The sequence below is a fragment of the Zosterops lateralis genome (assembly GCF_965231275.1).
Source record: "Zosterops lateralis genome assembly, chromosome: 10".
NCBI lineage: Eukaryota > Metazoa > Chordata > Aves > Passeriformes > Zosteropidae > Zosterops > Zosterops lateralis.
Genome location: NC_139770.1, coordinates 6343347 through 6358342, shown reverse-complemented (window position 1 = coordinate 6358342; position 14996 = coordinate 6343347). Strand labels below are relative to the sequence as shown.

The window sequence follows — 14996 nt, the reverse complement described above, 5'->3', positions numbered from 1 at the left end:
AGACCCAGCAGCACTACATAGTGGAGATTCTGGGAAGACTAAAACTGGAGTTTGTACACCGTTAACTGTTTTTCTGATCTATTTTAGTACTTGTTAGTGTACTTAAATTTAAATTTGTTTTTACAAACCAGGTTTGAGTAAGTTCTCAGTCTCACAGTATTAAATAACAGGCAAACAGCTTACATAAGATGTTGTTGCTGCTCTGATAGTAATTCTGGAGGCAGCAGTGCCCCTTTAGCACTGGGGCTGGCTGGGGGTTCATAAAGAGCTCACCTGGTTACTTTAACATTACTTAATCATTGTTAATAGATATGAGGTTAAGTTTACACAATGCATGTGGCAGGTTTTGCTGTGATCCTTCAGCCGGAAGTGTAGAACCCCGTGGTGCTGTGCAGCTGCTGTATTGTGTCTCTCTCTTTGCAGGTTTGTGTACTAGACCTCCGGAAATAGCGCTCTTAGTTGGAAGCCATGGACCGACTATGAATGTGTACATAGCCAAAATGACTGTCCCTGACCCATGTACTGCTATAGTCCCAACAAACCATGGCCAGTCCACTACAGCCAAATGTAAAAGAAATATATACATAGACTGTATATAAAAAAAGAAAAAGGAGGAAAAAAATAAAAAAACCACAAAAGAAAAAAAAAGGAGAAAAAAAAAATTACACCCTGAAGAGGATGACAGAGTTTTGTCACAGCTTGTGAATCCTGTTCACCAAGTGCTGGAATCTGCTGTGCCCCAAAATAACATTTAAAGGTTTTGGATATGAAAAACAGAAGAGAGCGAGAGAGAGAGAGAGAAATATACCATATACAAGAGCAGACCCATATACATACCAAAATCAGAAGATACTAATGGCAGCCTTCATTACCCCTTCCCCCATGAAATCCATTCTCACGTGGATTTGTGGGGTATTTTTGTTTTCCTTCTCAGTAGTTGAGCAGTTTGTGTGTACAGAGAAAATGGACTTACAGAAATCTGCAGCAGTAGTTTTTTTTTCCTTTGCTTTTAATCATTGGGTTTTCTGTTTTGTTTTGGTTAAGTTTACGGATGCATGAAGTAAGGGAGTGATTTAGTTTCTTGTTTATATTTTTTCACCTTGGAAAAAGAAAAAAAAAAAAGCGTTTCTTTGAAACATGTTTTGATGCATTCTTTGAAGAGGTAGTTTGAACCTGATAATGTTTGGTACATTTTGTGGCTCCCAGAGCACAATTTTGTGAACAGAGGGAGGGTGGCAAAGGGAGAGAGAAGAAAAAAAAAAAAAAATCCTTCTTTGCAGCGTGATCTTTCACGTCCTTCTCATCTACAAAGTAGGATGGAAATGGGTATAATGCTATGTTTGATTTTCTGGTGACATGGCTGAAATGCAGTAATTTCTTATTTGGGACATAATTCTGCCAAACTTAAGAACAGAAGGGCACAAAAACAGGAAAAAAAAAAAAGAAAACAAACAGGGATGCAAAAAAAAGATAAAAAAATAAAGAGGAAAAACGCATCTTCTGTTGCTTTAAGACCATAGTTAAAATATGGTTAAATTGTGCACTATTGTGAAAAGGAGCAAAGTATAGCTGGGGGATTTTGTTTAAGAGGTTAAGATCTTTCTGGACAAGGGTTCATGCCACAGCTTCTTTCAGAGTTGCCCATCATTATTTGTAGGAGCTTAGATGTATAATTGTAACCAAACTCCAGTATTAAAAGTATTTCATGTAATTTTTCTTTATTAAAATAAAATCTTTGGCATATATTTGATAACACTGCCATTAAGAGGCAAAATGTTTACTACCTTAGATTTAAAAAAAAAGATCTTAAACAGAGGACTTGCTTCAAGTTTATTTTAATAGCAGTGATTCAGCTTATTTAAAAGATGAATACTTGCACTAATTCCCCTGCTGCTCCAGTCCTGCAGTTTATTGTATCTTGTGACTACATTTTTTTCCAAATATAGGGTAGATGTAAGCTGCTATTTTTTTAATAATCACTACTATATAGTGTCTTTTACTCTGTTTACAATATCAAGTATTTTTCTTACAATGACAGATGTATATGGCAAACCTTTTTTCTGCTCATGTGATTAAAAGTATACTAATAGTGATTTTATTTGTAAATGATAGCATGAGGTTGTGTTTATGCGTATGTGTAGTCAAAAAGGTTGCATCATGTCTTGCATAAGATTCCAAGAGTGTAAATTTATAAAAAAGAGAGGTTGTCAAATTTATGTCACAGACATTTTACTTAAGGAATGGTTTATATTACAGAGCTTTGCAAAGTTATCGGTTTTATAACACTATTTCAATCACAGTTAATTTTGTGGCTTATGATTGTTAGTCTCTAACCTATTTTTTTATTCGTTTGGGTTTTTTTTTTTTCCCCCTTCAAGTTAAGTATAAATTCATTTAATTGAGATAATGCAGCTTTGACATTTTAACCATTGTTCTTTAGGCATCGATTTCTGCTATTTCCATGAAATAAACACGACTTGAAGCAAGTCTGAGTTTGGCTAAGGTAGGGTAGCAATTTGCCAGTGGTAAAGTCAAGTCAACAATACATTGTTTATATACACCCCAGGATTATACTGCTATCATACACAGCATTTAAAACCAACACCAAGTCATATCCATAAAGACAGTTATCCGTGGTGGTTCTGTGCCAGCTATTTTTAGGGTTTTGGAACATATTGCAAATGTTTAGAGCAATTACCCTGTGAGTTACAATATGTAGGAAACCTAATATATTGAGTGTCTGGCACTTGAAATATTGCTTTTATTGCTGGAGGTCCATGACTGTGGCTGACCTCTGTCATTTAATGAAAAAAAAATAAAAATAAAAAAAAATTCTGTGCAATAATTTTAAACTGTGCTCCCAGGAATAGACACAAATGTTTTGAGTATGTTTAAGCTGCATTTTTCGTTTAGCAATGCATTTGTCAATTGCACTGAATTTAAATCTGAAAGTCAGAAGTGATTCTTGATAGTACTTTTGTATTTTAATATGGACAGTTTATTCATTTTCATAAAAGTTATTGGATGATTCTTTCAGCCAACCTAAACAATTGTGGTGGAATTCTGTGACATAGCTGCAAAAATCACATAGCCATGTTTTTTAGGGTATTGCCATTTTCCTCTTTCTCAATCATCAGCTGTTTTGGTTGTAATTCTAGTTGCTTCAGCATAGCATCTCACAGTCAGAAATAGAGAACAGCAGAGCTTCAGGCCAGGGCTGTCAGGTGTGGGTCCAGCAGGAATGTCAGCTTTAGAGCTCTGGGTGCACGGGCAGAGCCCCTGCCCTGGTGAGGGCCAGCAGTTCCTCCTGCCCTGGGGCCAGGCCAGTGTCCCCAGCCAGTGTCCCCAGCCAGTGTCCCCAAGCCGAGCTCTGGCCGTAGTGTCCAGCTGTCCAGCCTCGCATGCCACAGTGCTGCTCCTGCTCCCGCGCGCCCGGAGCCACCACGCGCCGGGTCCTGCCACCCTGTCACCCCAAAACCAGACAAAACCACCACAGAGCCATGACATCAATCACTTGTCTCTTATAGCACAAAGTGTTCCAGGCCTGTCCTGATTGCTCCTTTCAAAGGGGAAGCCAAATGGCAGCAAGGCTCTGACTTAGTGTGGCGTGTGCGTCCATGCTCAGTCTTACAGATGGAGTCATTCCTATTTTTACCGGTTCAACACGATAACAGGCAAATATCCAAACAGAGGATAAAAGGAAGGGGGAAAGCTGGGCTCAGAATTAAGGATGGGATAAGAAAAGAACTGCTCTTGAGTTCGCTGTCTTTCTGTGCGTCCATCTCGGAATCCCGTTTCTCATTTTTGCATGACCAGATCCAGGTTTCTGTAGAGTTCGTCTTTTTCTATTTTTACTTTACCTTTTTCTGCATTTTTAAATTGATGTAAAGATTCCCAACCAGTGGACTTTTTAGTGTAGTTAAGAGAATATCTAGGTCTTCATAAAAGCTTTTTTAGACTCTTTGTAATGTTGATAAACTGAGTTTATTCTGGGACTACCATTGTGCAGGGTTATTTAGCATGTCTACTAGATGATTGGAAATCTTATATGAAACACTAAAAGTGCCTCTTTTTCTGGGTTGGGTGGAGGGGGAGGTAGTAGTTACCAGAGTCAGAACGACATGGCATTTCGAAGCATGTTTCTTGATTTTGTGACACTTTAATGCATCTTGAGAGAAAGGCCAAAGATTTCTACCGATTTTAATTGATTTTTTTTTCATTTTAAAAAGCACTCCTTTTTCCTTACACTGCTTACCTCATGCTAGGGCGTCTGATGGGGCGTTTGTACCTTGGGAATGTCCTTTGTGTTTAGGGAGAGCAGTGGGTGGCACATGGTGGCCGTGCCGGCAGAGTGACCCCAGCAGCCAACACATTTAATTCTGCTGCAGGAAGGAGATTCATTACCACTGCAAAACTGGGGGGTTTCAGCCTATAAATACAAGGTTGTCTGGTTTTGTCTGTTCAGCAAAGAGCCTTGGGACCTGATTTTTACTTCAGCAGAAATCCCCTTGTCTGTCAATTCACGAGGAACCCTTGCCAGGCTGAGTGCTGGAGGCGCCAGGGCCATGCTGAACCCCAGTGTGGATAAAATGAGCCACATCCCCCTTGAACCGAGGGTCCCCCGCTGTCCCTGGGGTTTTGCCAGAGCAAGGCCTGCCACAATTAGCCCAGTTCCTTTTTTTTTGGCTGGTGAGCAGGGTGTAGCTCTTCCCTTCCCAAAGCCCTGTAGAGCCATTCCCCGGTGGGATCCACTTCCACCCTCTCCAGACGCCTGAAGAAAGCAGAAGCAACATTGTGGCATGTTAGAAGCAAATACGGCTTCGGGAGACAGCAGTAAATCTCCATCGAGATCCCTGACATTTTCCGTAGGGAGAGAGACATGGAGCAGTCCTCACTTCTCCCTCTAGAGAAAGCTCTGAAATACCACGAGCTGTGAAAGTGTGACTGTCTTCACTGTCAGTCTGGTGGGAGGCAGACGAAGCAGGAAAAATCTGCCGTTTCGAGTGGATTGCAGATTTAGTGTTAATAGTGCTTCAGATCAGTAGTTTTGAGTACATAATTCGCTTTCTCTGCCTTTAAGTTTGAAGCTTGACAATAACTTGAGGCATGTTTTTGTTTTGTTTTGGTTTTGTTGTTTTTTTTTTTTTAATTTTTAAATAATCATTCATTTTTACTTCATAATGTTTTTTGACATTTGTGGGTAAATACAAGAAAACAGTCTGCATGTTGTTGCTAGTCCAGTGTACTTTGCAATCTTGTCCTCAACAGACTGCAGTGTGCAGAACAGTAATTCTAGAATACAGAAGTAATTTTCTCTCTCTCCTGACATTGACATTGTAGTTGTAATGGTTTCATTTGGAGTTACAAATCCTTTGGGTCTAATTCTGTGAGCCTACCTATAGCACTGGATTAAAATGTCTGCATCATTTCTTCAGTTATCCAGTTAAACTACAACTGTTGTAAAAGTGTAAATCAGCCCATGACAGTTTTTTGTACTTGTTTAAAGGACTTTTATTGTTCAGTTTTCATGATTATTGTCTAAAGAAGACTGATATAGATGTTCTATACTGTCCTGGACCATGTTAATTACACTTTATGATGTATTTTGGTTCTACATCACAATGATTTGTCCCCAAGGCCCTTATATCCCTTCTAGGCACATTTTCTGTTGCAGTTTCCCTTTGCATTGTATTGCTTTGACAACTGTAATTTGAATCAGATCTGAAAGAGGTCCAGAATAAAATATATTTTGATATTACCTTGGCTGAATGTTATATACCAGTAATTTTGCATGCTTGGGATGGAAGATTTGCAGATCATTAGGCGGGGGAAGTGACAGACTTAAACACTATTTTTAATATTTAATTTGGCACATTTTCACGTTAAGACAAGGTGCAAACAGCAGCAGGAGGAGCTGCACTGTGTGGCTGCAGGATCTTTGTGAGCACACAGCAGATCCTGTGACACTGACACCGTCCCCTGCCACCCCGTCCTGCTGCTCCATTTAGGGGAACTGATTTATCTTGTGTTTTACATGCTCCATCTTCCCCTCACCCCTACACCTGTGGAACAGGAGCAGAGTCCAGTGGTGCTTGCAGCTGCAGCCCAGCTGTGTGGAAGATTCTGGAGGCGTGGGAGCAGCTCTTCCCTGGTGATGGAATCTCACATTGGGGAGATCTGGTGTTACAGAGCAACTCTGGTTGTGCAGAGCAACGTTGTGTTCCTGTATTCCAGATGTGTGAAACCATTCAGATTCAATGTGAAACAGCACACATCCATCATGCATGTAATGATTTAATTCCTTTAGAATTGTGGGTCATGTCATAATCTGAATGAAGGAACATGGACAGTTTCTTTACAATGTGTCCAGAACTTCATGGTGAAATTGCTGTTTTTTCTTGTAGATTGCTGATTTGCTCTATATCCAAAAAGCAGTAGCTTTCTCAGTAATGCTGTCAAAATTGATTCCAATATTTTGAAACTTGCTGTTGAGAAGTGCCTGTAATGAATTGAAAACAGAGGAGGAACTCTGTTTTACTAGTGTAAAAGCAGTCTTACCTTCCCTTCACCTGGAGTCTGAGTGCATTGCAGGATTTCTGCATCACCTGGATTTTGAGGCAGCAGCGTTGGAGCAGTTTCATGGTTCTGAGACAAGGCTGTGAGTTGGTATTTCATTAGTGCAAATGCAGGAACCAGCAGAGCAATGTTTTGTTATGTACATGTTGCTCTCACATGGTAGTGATGGCCAGATCCATCCTGTGAAGAGGAGACACCATTCCAGGTAGGTGCCTTATTCCACTCCTGTCCAAATCTTCCCTTTGGACTTTAGTTAAAGCCTCATTCTTACAACTCTGTAGGAGCTTGTGGTCTCAGGTATTCATAAAGTCTGTGTTCCCTCCCTCACAGGGAAATGATTTAATGGAAGTTGAAGCAATATCTTTGGTTTGCTGATGTCAGCACAGGGCAGCTGTAAGGGCATAATAATTTGAGAGGAATTTATTGATGATTCTGTAGAGAATGATGATGCCCCAGTTAGTATTTTATCCTTAAGGAAAGCTGACCCAGGAGTTCTGCAATGCAGGGCCTTTCATGGGTATCTGACTAACTGAAAATTGGTGCCATAAAGGCTTGGTTGAAGGATTAATAAAGACAGGTTTTCTTAATAGATGTCATGTGAAGATGTTCTGCTTCCAAATTAATTCTTCAGTTACCAGGTCAGGATTTTGGACTCAAAAAAATGTCCAGACATCTCAATAGAGGTTGAGTACTTTCAGCAGACTATTTTTTTTTTTCCACAGAGTTTTTCTAACTCTTTCTAGATGCCGAGTGCCCTGATTTTCACCTTGAGAATGCTGTATTTTGAGCTTTCTGGGTTACATGTTCTTGAACATTTTCAAGACTCCACTGGACTGGTGACAGCTCGGACTGAGCCTTCCCTATTAGAGAATCAAAGGGCTCAGCTCACAGTGATGCTGATGGGAAATTCCCAATTACTTCAGTGCAAGCAGACCTAAGGCAGCACTTCTGAAAAGAGATGTTGGTGGAGGAAGGATTTTTTTATTCTGACATATCAAAAATCCATTAAAGATCAAGTTTCCTGAGCCACTGTGCTGAAGTGCTCATACCACAAACCTGAGGCACCTTTTGGTCCTTAGGTGTTGTCTCAGCCCTGGTGGAAACCATGAAATCTGCAGGCTCCATTTAGTTTAATTTGTACCTTCGTCCTTGCTTCAAATGTTTTCTGCTGACAAGAATATCTGAAGGTGTGGGGCCTGCCTTTAATAAATGCCAGGCAGAGGGGCACAGGTGGGTGTAAGTCATGGCTGGGGGGTCTCCAAAGCTGCACTGGGTCTCCAAAGCCTCTTTCTTGCTCAGGGAGTGTTGCTGCTGCTGCATCATTTACAGTTCCAGAAGCCACTTGGAGCACAGTGGCTGCTGGCTGTTGGACTTGGGCTATACTGGGGCTTTCTGCTTTTTAAATATGGAAAAACACCCTTTTAAAATGGCACAATAACCATGTATTCATGTTACTTGGGAGCCACAGTATTTTTGACACAAATCCCTTAATTTCTGATAAGTGAATCGTTTTTAAAGTAGCAAATTCCCGCCACAGGACAAGAGTGAAGAATTGCACGTAGTTCACTTCTTAAATAGTTGTTTAAAAGTTTTGCAGTTCTTTCCCTTTCTATTGCTGCAGCCCATCTGTCTTCAGTTTGCTTGAACACTGCAGTAAAGTCAGGTGCTGATTAGGTGGATGGGAACAAACTGCTTTCTAGCAGTGAGTAATTTGAAGCCAGGAGCCAATTCCCAAGACACAGAAGTAGGAGTTTGTGTAGTTTGTTGCAATTGTGTTGTTTACCATCTCAGGCTCAGATGGTAAAACTTGCTGTGTGTGCTGAATTAAATATTCTATTATTTTTGTCTATTTATTTCTGTCCAGTTCCTGCAGCTAATTCTATGGGAAAATCATTCAATATAGTTTTCATAGGGAACAAGTTATAACTTTGCCCTGTGTGTTGTTCAGGCAGGGAATTCTCCAATACTTCTTGGAAATGTCAGCTGTAGAGACGTGTAGTTTGGTGCTGTTGTCTGGACAGTGAGTGATCTCCAATTTTGGGCTTTAGGTATATGATTTCTTATCTTGAGCATTCAAGAGTGAAATACTTGCTGACCCATTTATCTCCTGGCTTATTACTGTTTGCTTGGCTGGGTGCATAAATCGACTCAGTGTTTTCATCAAATGCTTTTCTAGTTGCAGGTAAATTGTTCCTCTGAATTGAACAATAAGAAACAATAAGGATGAGAAATCTGCGCCCATGGTGCTCTGTTAGTATGAAATCAGCACATTGTGACTTTGCATTTGCAGGTGGATCACTTTTTACATGGATATAGGAATCCCAAGAGTTCTGACCAGCTCTTCAGCCATTTCATTCCACTTTCTCTAGGAGGACTTATAAATGAGCAGAGTAAAGGGGGATGCTTTTGCTCTTGGAGTTTCTGTTTGAAAATAATGGGAGTCACCAAGTGATGAGGAAGGTGAGGGGAAATGTCTGAGGTTGTAGGTGTGGAAGGACCCTTGGCAATGAAGGAGCTGCACGTGCCTGGTCCTGCCAGGCTGCTCTCCAAGGCTTTCCTGTTGAAAGACTGCAATAACCTTAATGGTAAAGCACTTTCCTCTCTAATCTGAATCTTCTGTGCAATTAAAAACTTAGCATTTTGTCCACCCTGAATGTGGGGGGAGAAAAAAAAGCTGTTTATTGTTCACAGCAGCCTTTTACATCTTTGAAATCTGTTGTGTCTTTTCTTCTTTAAGCTGAACCGTCCTCAGAGTGTCTTAATCAATTCATCAACACCAGCTGCTCTCCTTGACAGACAATCTAATGAATACTGCAATAAGAATCTTGTTTAGAAGAAATACAGTCTCTGAAACAAGGCAGGGAGAAACTGAAAACAAAATAAGATTTCTGGTTTTGCAGTTCTGCTATAATAACTCTGGAGAAGTAGCTCAGTAATTTATAGGTTTTTGCTTTGCTGATGTCCCAGGAAGGACTCCTCTGGTTTTTGGAAATTTTACATAAACAACTTTTTTTCCCATGTGCAACCTTTGTGTTGTTCCCCCTTCCTGGTTTTCAGCTAGTGACAGGTTTTTGTCCAAGGCTGCCCCAGCAGGTCAGTGGCAAAGCTAGGAATTAAACTCAAAATTTCCCTAAAACAGGACAGAGGACCAGGCTGAGGGTTGTATCTGCCCATGGTTCCACCTGGGACCCTGCTCCCAAACCAGCACTGACAGAAATGTTCCAGAAACAGAGGGAGTGAAGAAAGACCCCTGGGAAGCAGGGTCTGCACTGAAATAAAACAGGAAAGTGAATTCAGGAAATGCTCCAGTGATCTATTAAGACACTGGTAACAGTAACAAGGAAGAAAGAAAAAAATTAACTGCTCTATATTAAACATGCTTTTGGGCAGCAAATGCTTTTTAACATGATAAAATGTCTTTCAGACAAGGCTGCTTCTGTCTCATGGCGACCCACATATTCCTGGTTTCTGACCACTGTCTGATGAAGGACTTCTTTTAAATAGACAAGTCATGAGGATGCAACAATATCTAAATCTACTGTGAATAAAAAGCTTTAAACACATACCATGTTTTAGAACTGGAAAACCCCAAGTGCCTGCAGACTAAGTAGAGGCCATTGCTCAACTGAGACTGCTGCTGCCGTGGGGAGTACAGAGAAAATGCATCTCCTTTTACAGCCCTGTTGGAGAGAGGAAGGAGTTTTAAAGATCCAGAAGTCCCAGTGGTGATGAAGGGAGTAGGTGTGTGCTGTATTTTCAGCTGTTTCCATATCCCCAAGGAGAAGTGGATGCCAGAAGAGCAGATTTTATTAGCACGGGATCATATATCAATGGTACATGTTCATTAATATTAAGAAATTACCACTGCTGCTGAGCAGGAAGGATGTGCTATTTTCCCATTAGATTTCTGCATCTCCTCTCTTTTCTAAAACTTGCAATTCCAGCTGGGATGGCTGCAGCAGTGCTTGGTTCAGGGTAAGCTGTGAGATTTGGGGTTTGTTTCCTTCTCCCAGTGTTAGGGCAGGAGTTGTGTTTTGTACAGGCTCAGCAGTCACAGTCTGTTGTGAGTAGGAGCATCCACAGGGCACTGCAAGCTCAGGAACTGCTGCTGTCCCAGCAGGACTCACCATGTTTTGAGAGCTGTTTCCAGAAAACATAAAAACCAGCTTGGTCTGGACAAATAGGGCTGGATTTTAAGTTTCAGGGTGTGGGTGAGTGACTCATTGAAGTGTCCTGGTAGATCTTCTGGCCTCGAGTGATGCTGCTTGTACAGAACTATCCTGTGTGGGTGAGTGTGGAGAGAGGCTGAAAGGGCAATGTAGAGTTGGAATTGCTCATGTAAACCGAACTGAGCTACAAATGGGTAACAGAAAAGAGTCTTGGAATGGGAGCAAGTGTAGTCAGTCAGACTCAGAGCATAAGTGGTGTTATTATTTCCCATTTCCTGCAAGCCAATTTACTGCACTTCCAGCCTGGCTTCCCCTGGATACAAAGCAGCAGCCAGAGGAGTCATTAAAACAAAGCTCGGATCCCAAGATTGCCTTTAATTCAGATACTTCAGTGATAGAAAAATGTGTAGTTTCAAGAGAAAGCATGTGCAACTGCAGAGATGTGTGTCTGTTCAAACCAATCCCTCTGTGCTTTAGAGGAAACAATTTACTACTTAAGTAAATAAACACAGCTGTTAAGAAGTTAAGATTAGCCTGTCAGATTTGTCCTCCGCTGAGTAAATGATGGTGTGCAGGCCTTCCCTGTCTGCAGAAGGGAAGATGGAGCATGCCTCAAGGGTGGAAAAAAGGAGATGAAAAGGCAGATAAAAGAGCTGATGCATTGGGATCGTGATCCTTCCAGCTGAAGGGTGGATGGAGTGCTCTTCCAAGGGGAATTGCAGCAGGTGCAGGTGTCTGTGTGGGTGTGTGGGGGATGCAGGGAAAGGTTAGGATTTCAGGAACAGTACCAGGCTGTCAGCTTTGCAGAGCAACAGAGAGACTTCCACAGGCACAGCTGGCTGTTGGAGCTGGCTGCTGTGCACTTCCAGACCTTCCTGTTGTTTCCTTGCATCAGTCTGTCCTGCAGGAGTGCTGGCTCTTCCCTGTCCTGGCTCCCTGTGGCACAGAACAGGATTGAAGGTGTGATTCACAGCAGAGCAGTCTCCTGACCAGCAACAGAGAGGGGATATGAGCAATGCAGCGTTTTGTCTCTCTCACCCATAGATGTTTTACTCCAGAAGGGTGAAGGCTTTTTCCCTCTTGGAATTACAGATATTTCTAGGGTGGCTGGGTCAAATTCAGCAGCCAAATCTCTGGGAACTTCAGTACAATTTTAGTACAAAAAAACTCCCTAACCCCCATCTCTGTGACTTTGGCTTTAAACATTGATTACAGACATTTGGTGGAACCTCAGGCAATGGTTGCAGTTTTGCATGAAAATCCACTGCTTTTCTGTCATTTTTGCTGCTGGCCTGTTAAACTGTGCTACACCTTTTCCTAGTGCCAGGGCCATGGTTGAAGTGCATGTTTTAGGTTTTGTTTCATTTATTTTTCATCAGCCCAAGAGACTTTGCAGGTGGCAGGAGTTGCCTGAGAGCCTGGTTCCTTCCTCCTCGCTCCTTGCCTTCCCCTCCAGAGAACTGGCAAAAGCCCTGGTGATTTTCCTGTTAGTATCCTATCTCTGCACCCTTCACCAGTACTATTCTTCCCTGGCCTGTTTCTATTCCTGTATCTTCTGCTGGTTTCAGTCAGCTGCTGAATCAGTGATTCACTTTCCCAGCTGCCTTAGGAGGTGACATTTCAGTGCAGGCCATTACATCCCATGGCTCTCTGGCATCTGAATGGATGAGGGTTCTGGTTTTGGAAGCAGCAGTGGGTTCAGCCCAGCCAACAGGTCTTGCTTCATAATCATTCCTTCCTTGCCTTTTTCCCTCGAAGGAAGATGCGGTGAGGGTGTTGAGGTTTTGGTGCTATTAAATCATGCCTAGTTGCTCATTTTTTAATAAAATATATCCATATAGAAGTGCAGAGGATGAGCATCCATGGTTAATAGCAATATAAAAACCACAGTCATCAGGTGATTTATATAAGTGATGCACACACTGGATGTTTTTGAGATACAAGTTGACTAAGAAAATGAAGTTGTTCTGTTTCACTAGAAAATGCAGTAGTTACTTATTTGGCTTAATTATTCCATATGTTAATGCCTTGCTGCTCTTGCAGCTGCTGGCAGAGAAAGGCTCCTTTCAGGCAGTGCTGTGCATGCTAATGAATCCCCAGGTTTGTTTTCCTGGCTTTTACACTTGTGATACTACTGCATCCAGCTGTGTATGGCCCTGGGTAACTACAGCAGAGAACCCCATACTTAGTGGAAACAAAATCTATTGATGACAAACAAGTTTCCTGTTATGATAAGGACTGATGCGAATTCAGTGTGTGCTGGGAAGACAACCATGGGACTTGTTAGAGAAATCAGATGTGCCTTTGAAAAGCATGGGAGAAATGCTTGAGGGAGTTGATTTAAATTTTTAGTGGCTGTCATTCAAAATGTCTCTGGGAGTTTCTGTGCTTTTTTCCTTCTTCCACCCAGGAGTCTTACAGCTCCAGGAGTCTTGGACATGGGGTATCCCTGGAGTATCACTCATGAGCCCACAGCTCTTTTAACCCATCTCTGTTACAGACACAAGCCTTGGCTGCAACACTTGGTCCCCTTCTGTTTCTGTTACATCTATAGCCCCATCCTTGTGCTTAATATCTGCTCAAGAGCCTATTTCTGCTTCATGTCCATTTGTGGTGTTATTTAAAATGGAGCTGCCAGTGCATTCATTGCCCAAAATACCGGCAGAGTTTAACAGGTGTGGCTTTTCCAGCTGGTGCAGAATCCTTGGAATCTGTGCCTCTGCATGCTCGTCAGGAGCCCAGGGCTGTGCCTGTCCTGGCACACACAGACCAGCCCTACTGCCTCATTTCAGGCTTCTTGGCCTTTAAAAGCAAACTACAAAATAAATAAATTTGAAAAAAGGAAAGAGGGGGAGGGAAGAAAGAGAGGAAACAAGCCAGGCTCTGCTCCTGCTTCTTCCCAAGCTGTATTCAGCCCTCACTCATCCAGCACAGCTCTTCAGGGGTGTGTAATTATCTGGCAGTGCCATGTGCTTTGCTCTCCCTTCTCTGTGCTGAGAGAAAGCTGCTGAGCCCATGTTCTTTTTGAAAATAACAGTAATAAAGGAGACTTTAAAGGAAAAGATGCTGTTCCCCTGCAGAGTGTGCTTGTTTGGGCAGTTTGATGTCCTATTTTTATTATAAATATAATTGAATTTCCAATAGTTACACACAAACAACTGTTGTTTGGGAATAAAAAGAAGAGACGTATGCTAATCGAAAGCTCCCATAATTACACAATCTTCAAATTAATTAACGAGCCAAAGGCAGCCAAACATTAGCATTTAGAAAGCACTTTGCTGCATTAACCACTAATGAGTTCATTTAAATCCATCATGCAACCCATTTTGGAAAGCATGAGCCATATTTAATCATATTCAATCAGATTTAATAATGGAATTCCTAACACGAGGCATTGTTGATTGTGAAATTACCATAGAATTTTATTTGTTAAATACAGGGGATAAAATGTAGGTATTTATTGTTGGTTGAGTTGTACCTTGAGAGAAATATGAGGAAAAAAGGAAACAGATGTCCAGGTAAGTATATTCTTAATGTAAGTGAGAAGTGGCAAAGGATTTTGTTTGGCCGGTTGTTTTGGATTTTTTTGGTGGGGTTTTTTTATGTTTGGGGTGGTTTTTTTGGTATTTTTGTTTGTTGGTTTGGTTTTTTTGTGGTTGTTTTTTTTTTTTTTTTTTTTTGGTTTGGTTTTTTTTGTTGTTGTTGTTTTTATTTTGTTGGTTTTGTTATCATTAAATGAAAAGAAATTATGTCATTTCTAAGAAATGAATCAGTAGTTTCCCAAATATACTTGGGAATTCCATGATAAAATATTTTTGCTTGAACTATTTGCTGGTTTCAGCCCTAGGCAATTACGGCACAACTCCGCTCCCCATTCTGTTCCTTTAGAGCTGAAATAACACAAAAGGAGCCACAAGAGCTTCTCTGCATTTAAATCAGAGCAACTGAGGTGAAACCTCCATTCCTGCCTTTTCACAGACAGTCTAATTTCTGGTCCCATTGAAAGCACCAGGGCTTTGTCACTGGGTTTAATAGAGCAGATAAATCACCGTCAGCTCAGAGAGGAGACTCCTTCCACCAAAGTCAGGGCACTTGTGAAACTGAAGACACTCCTTTGAATAAAATCACCTTCTCTGCAAAGTCTTTTGTGGAATGTTTCAGCCAGATAGAGCTGTTTCAATGGGAAATTCCAACCCAATAGATCCTTGGACTCTAGGCTACAACTGGCACATGCAAAAGCCAAAAGTTGGG

At 41.4% G+C, this 14996-nt stretch overlaps 1 protein-coding gene across 6 annotated transcripts in view; it reads left to right on the top strand.

Annotated features, from left to right (window-relative positions):
• TBL1XR1 (TBL1X/Y related 1) overlaps positions 1–5758 on the top strand; it is a 109893-nt gene extending 104135 nt beyond the window's left edge. For all 6 annotated transcript variants that reach the window (XM_083868815.1, XM_083868813.1, XM_083868816.1 and 3 more), the window contains one exon: positions 424–5758. In XM_083868815.1, coding sequence (XP_083724941.1) covers positions 424–450 — 27 coding nt within the window. In that variant the 3' untranslated portion in view covers positions 451–5758. The remainder of the gene's footprint in view (positions 1–423) is intronic.
• The last annotated feature ends 9238 nt before the right edge of the window (positions 5759–14996 follow it).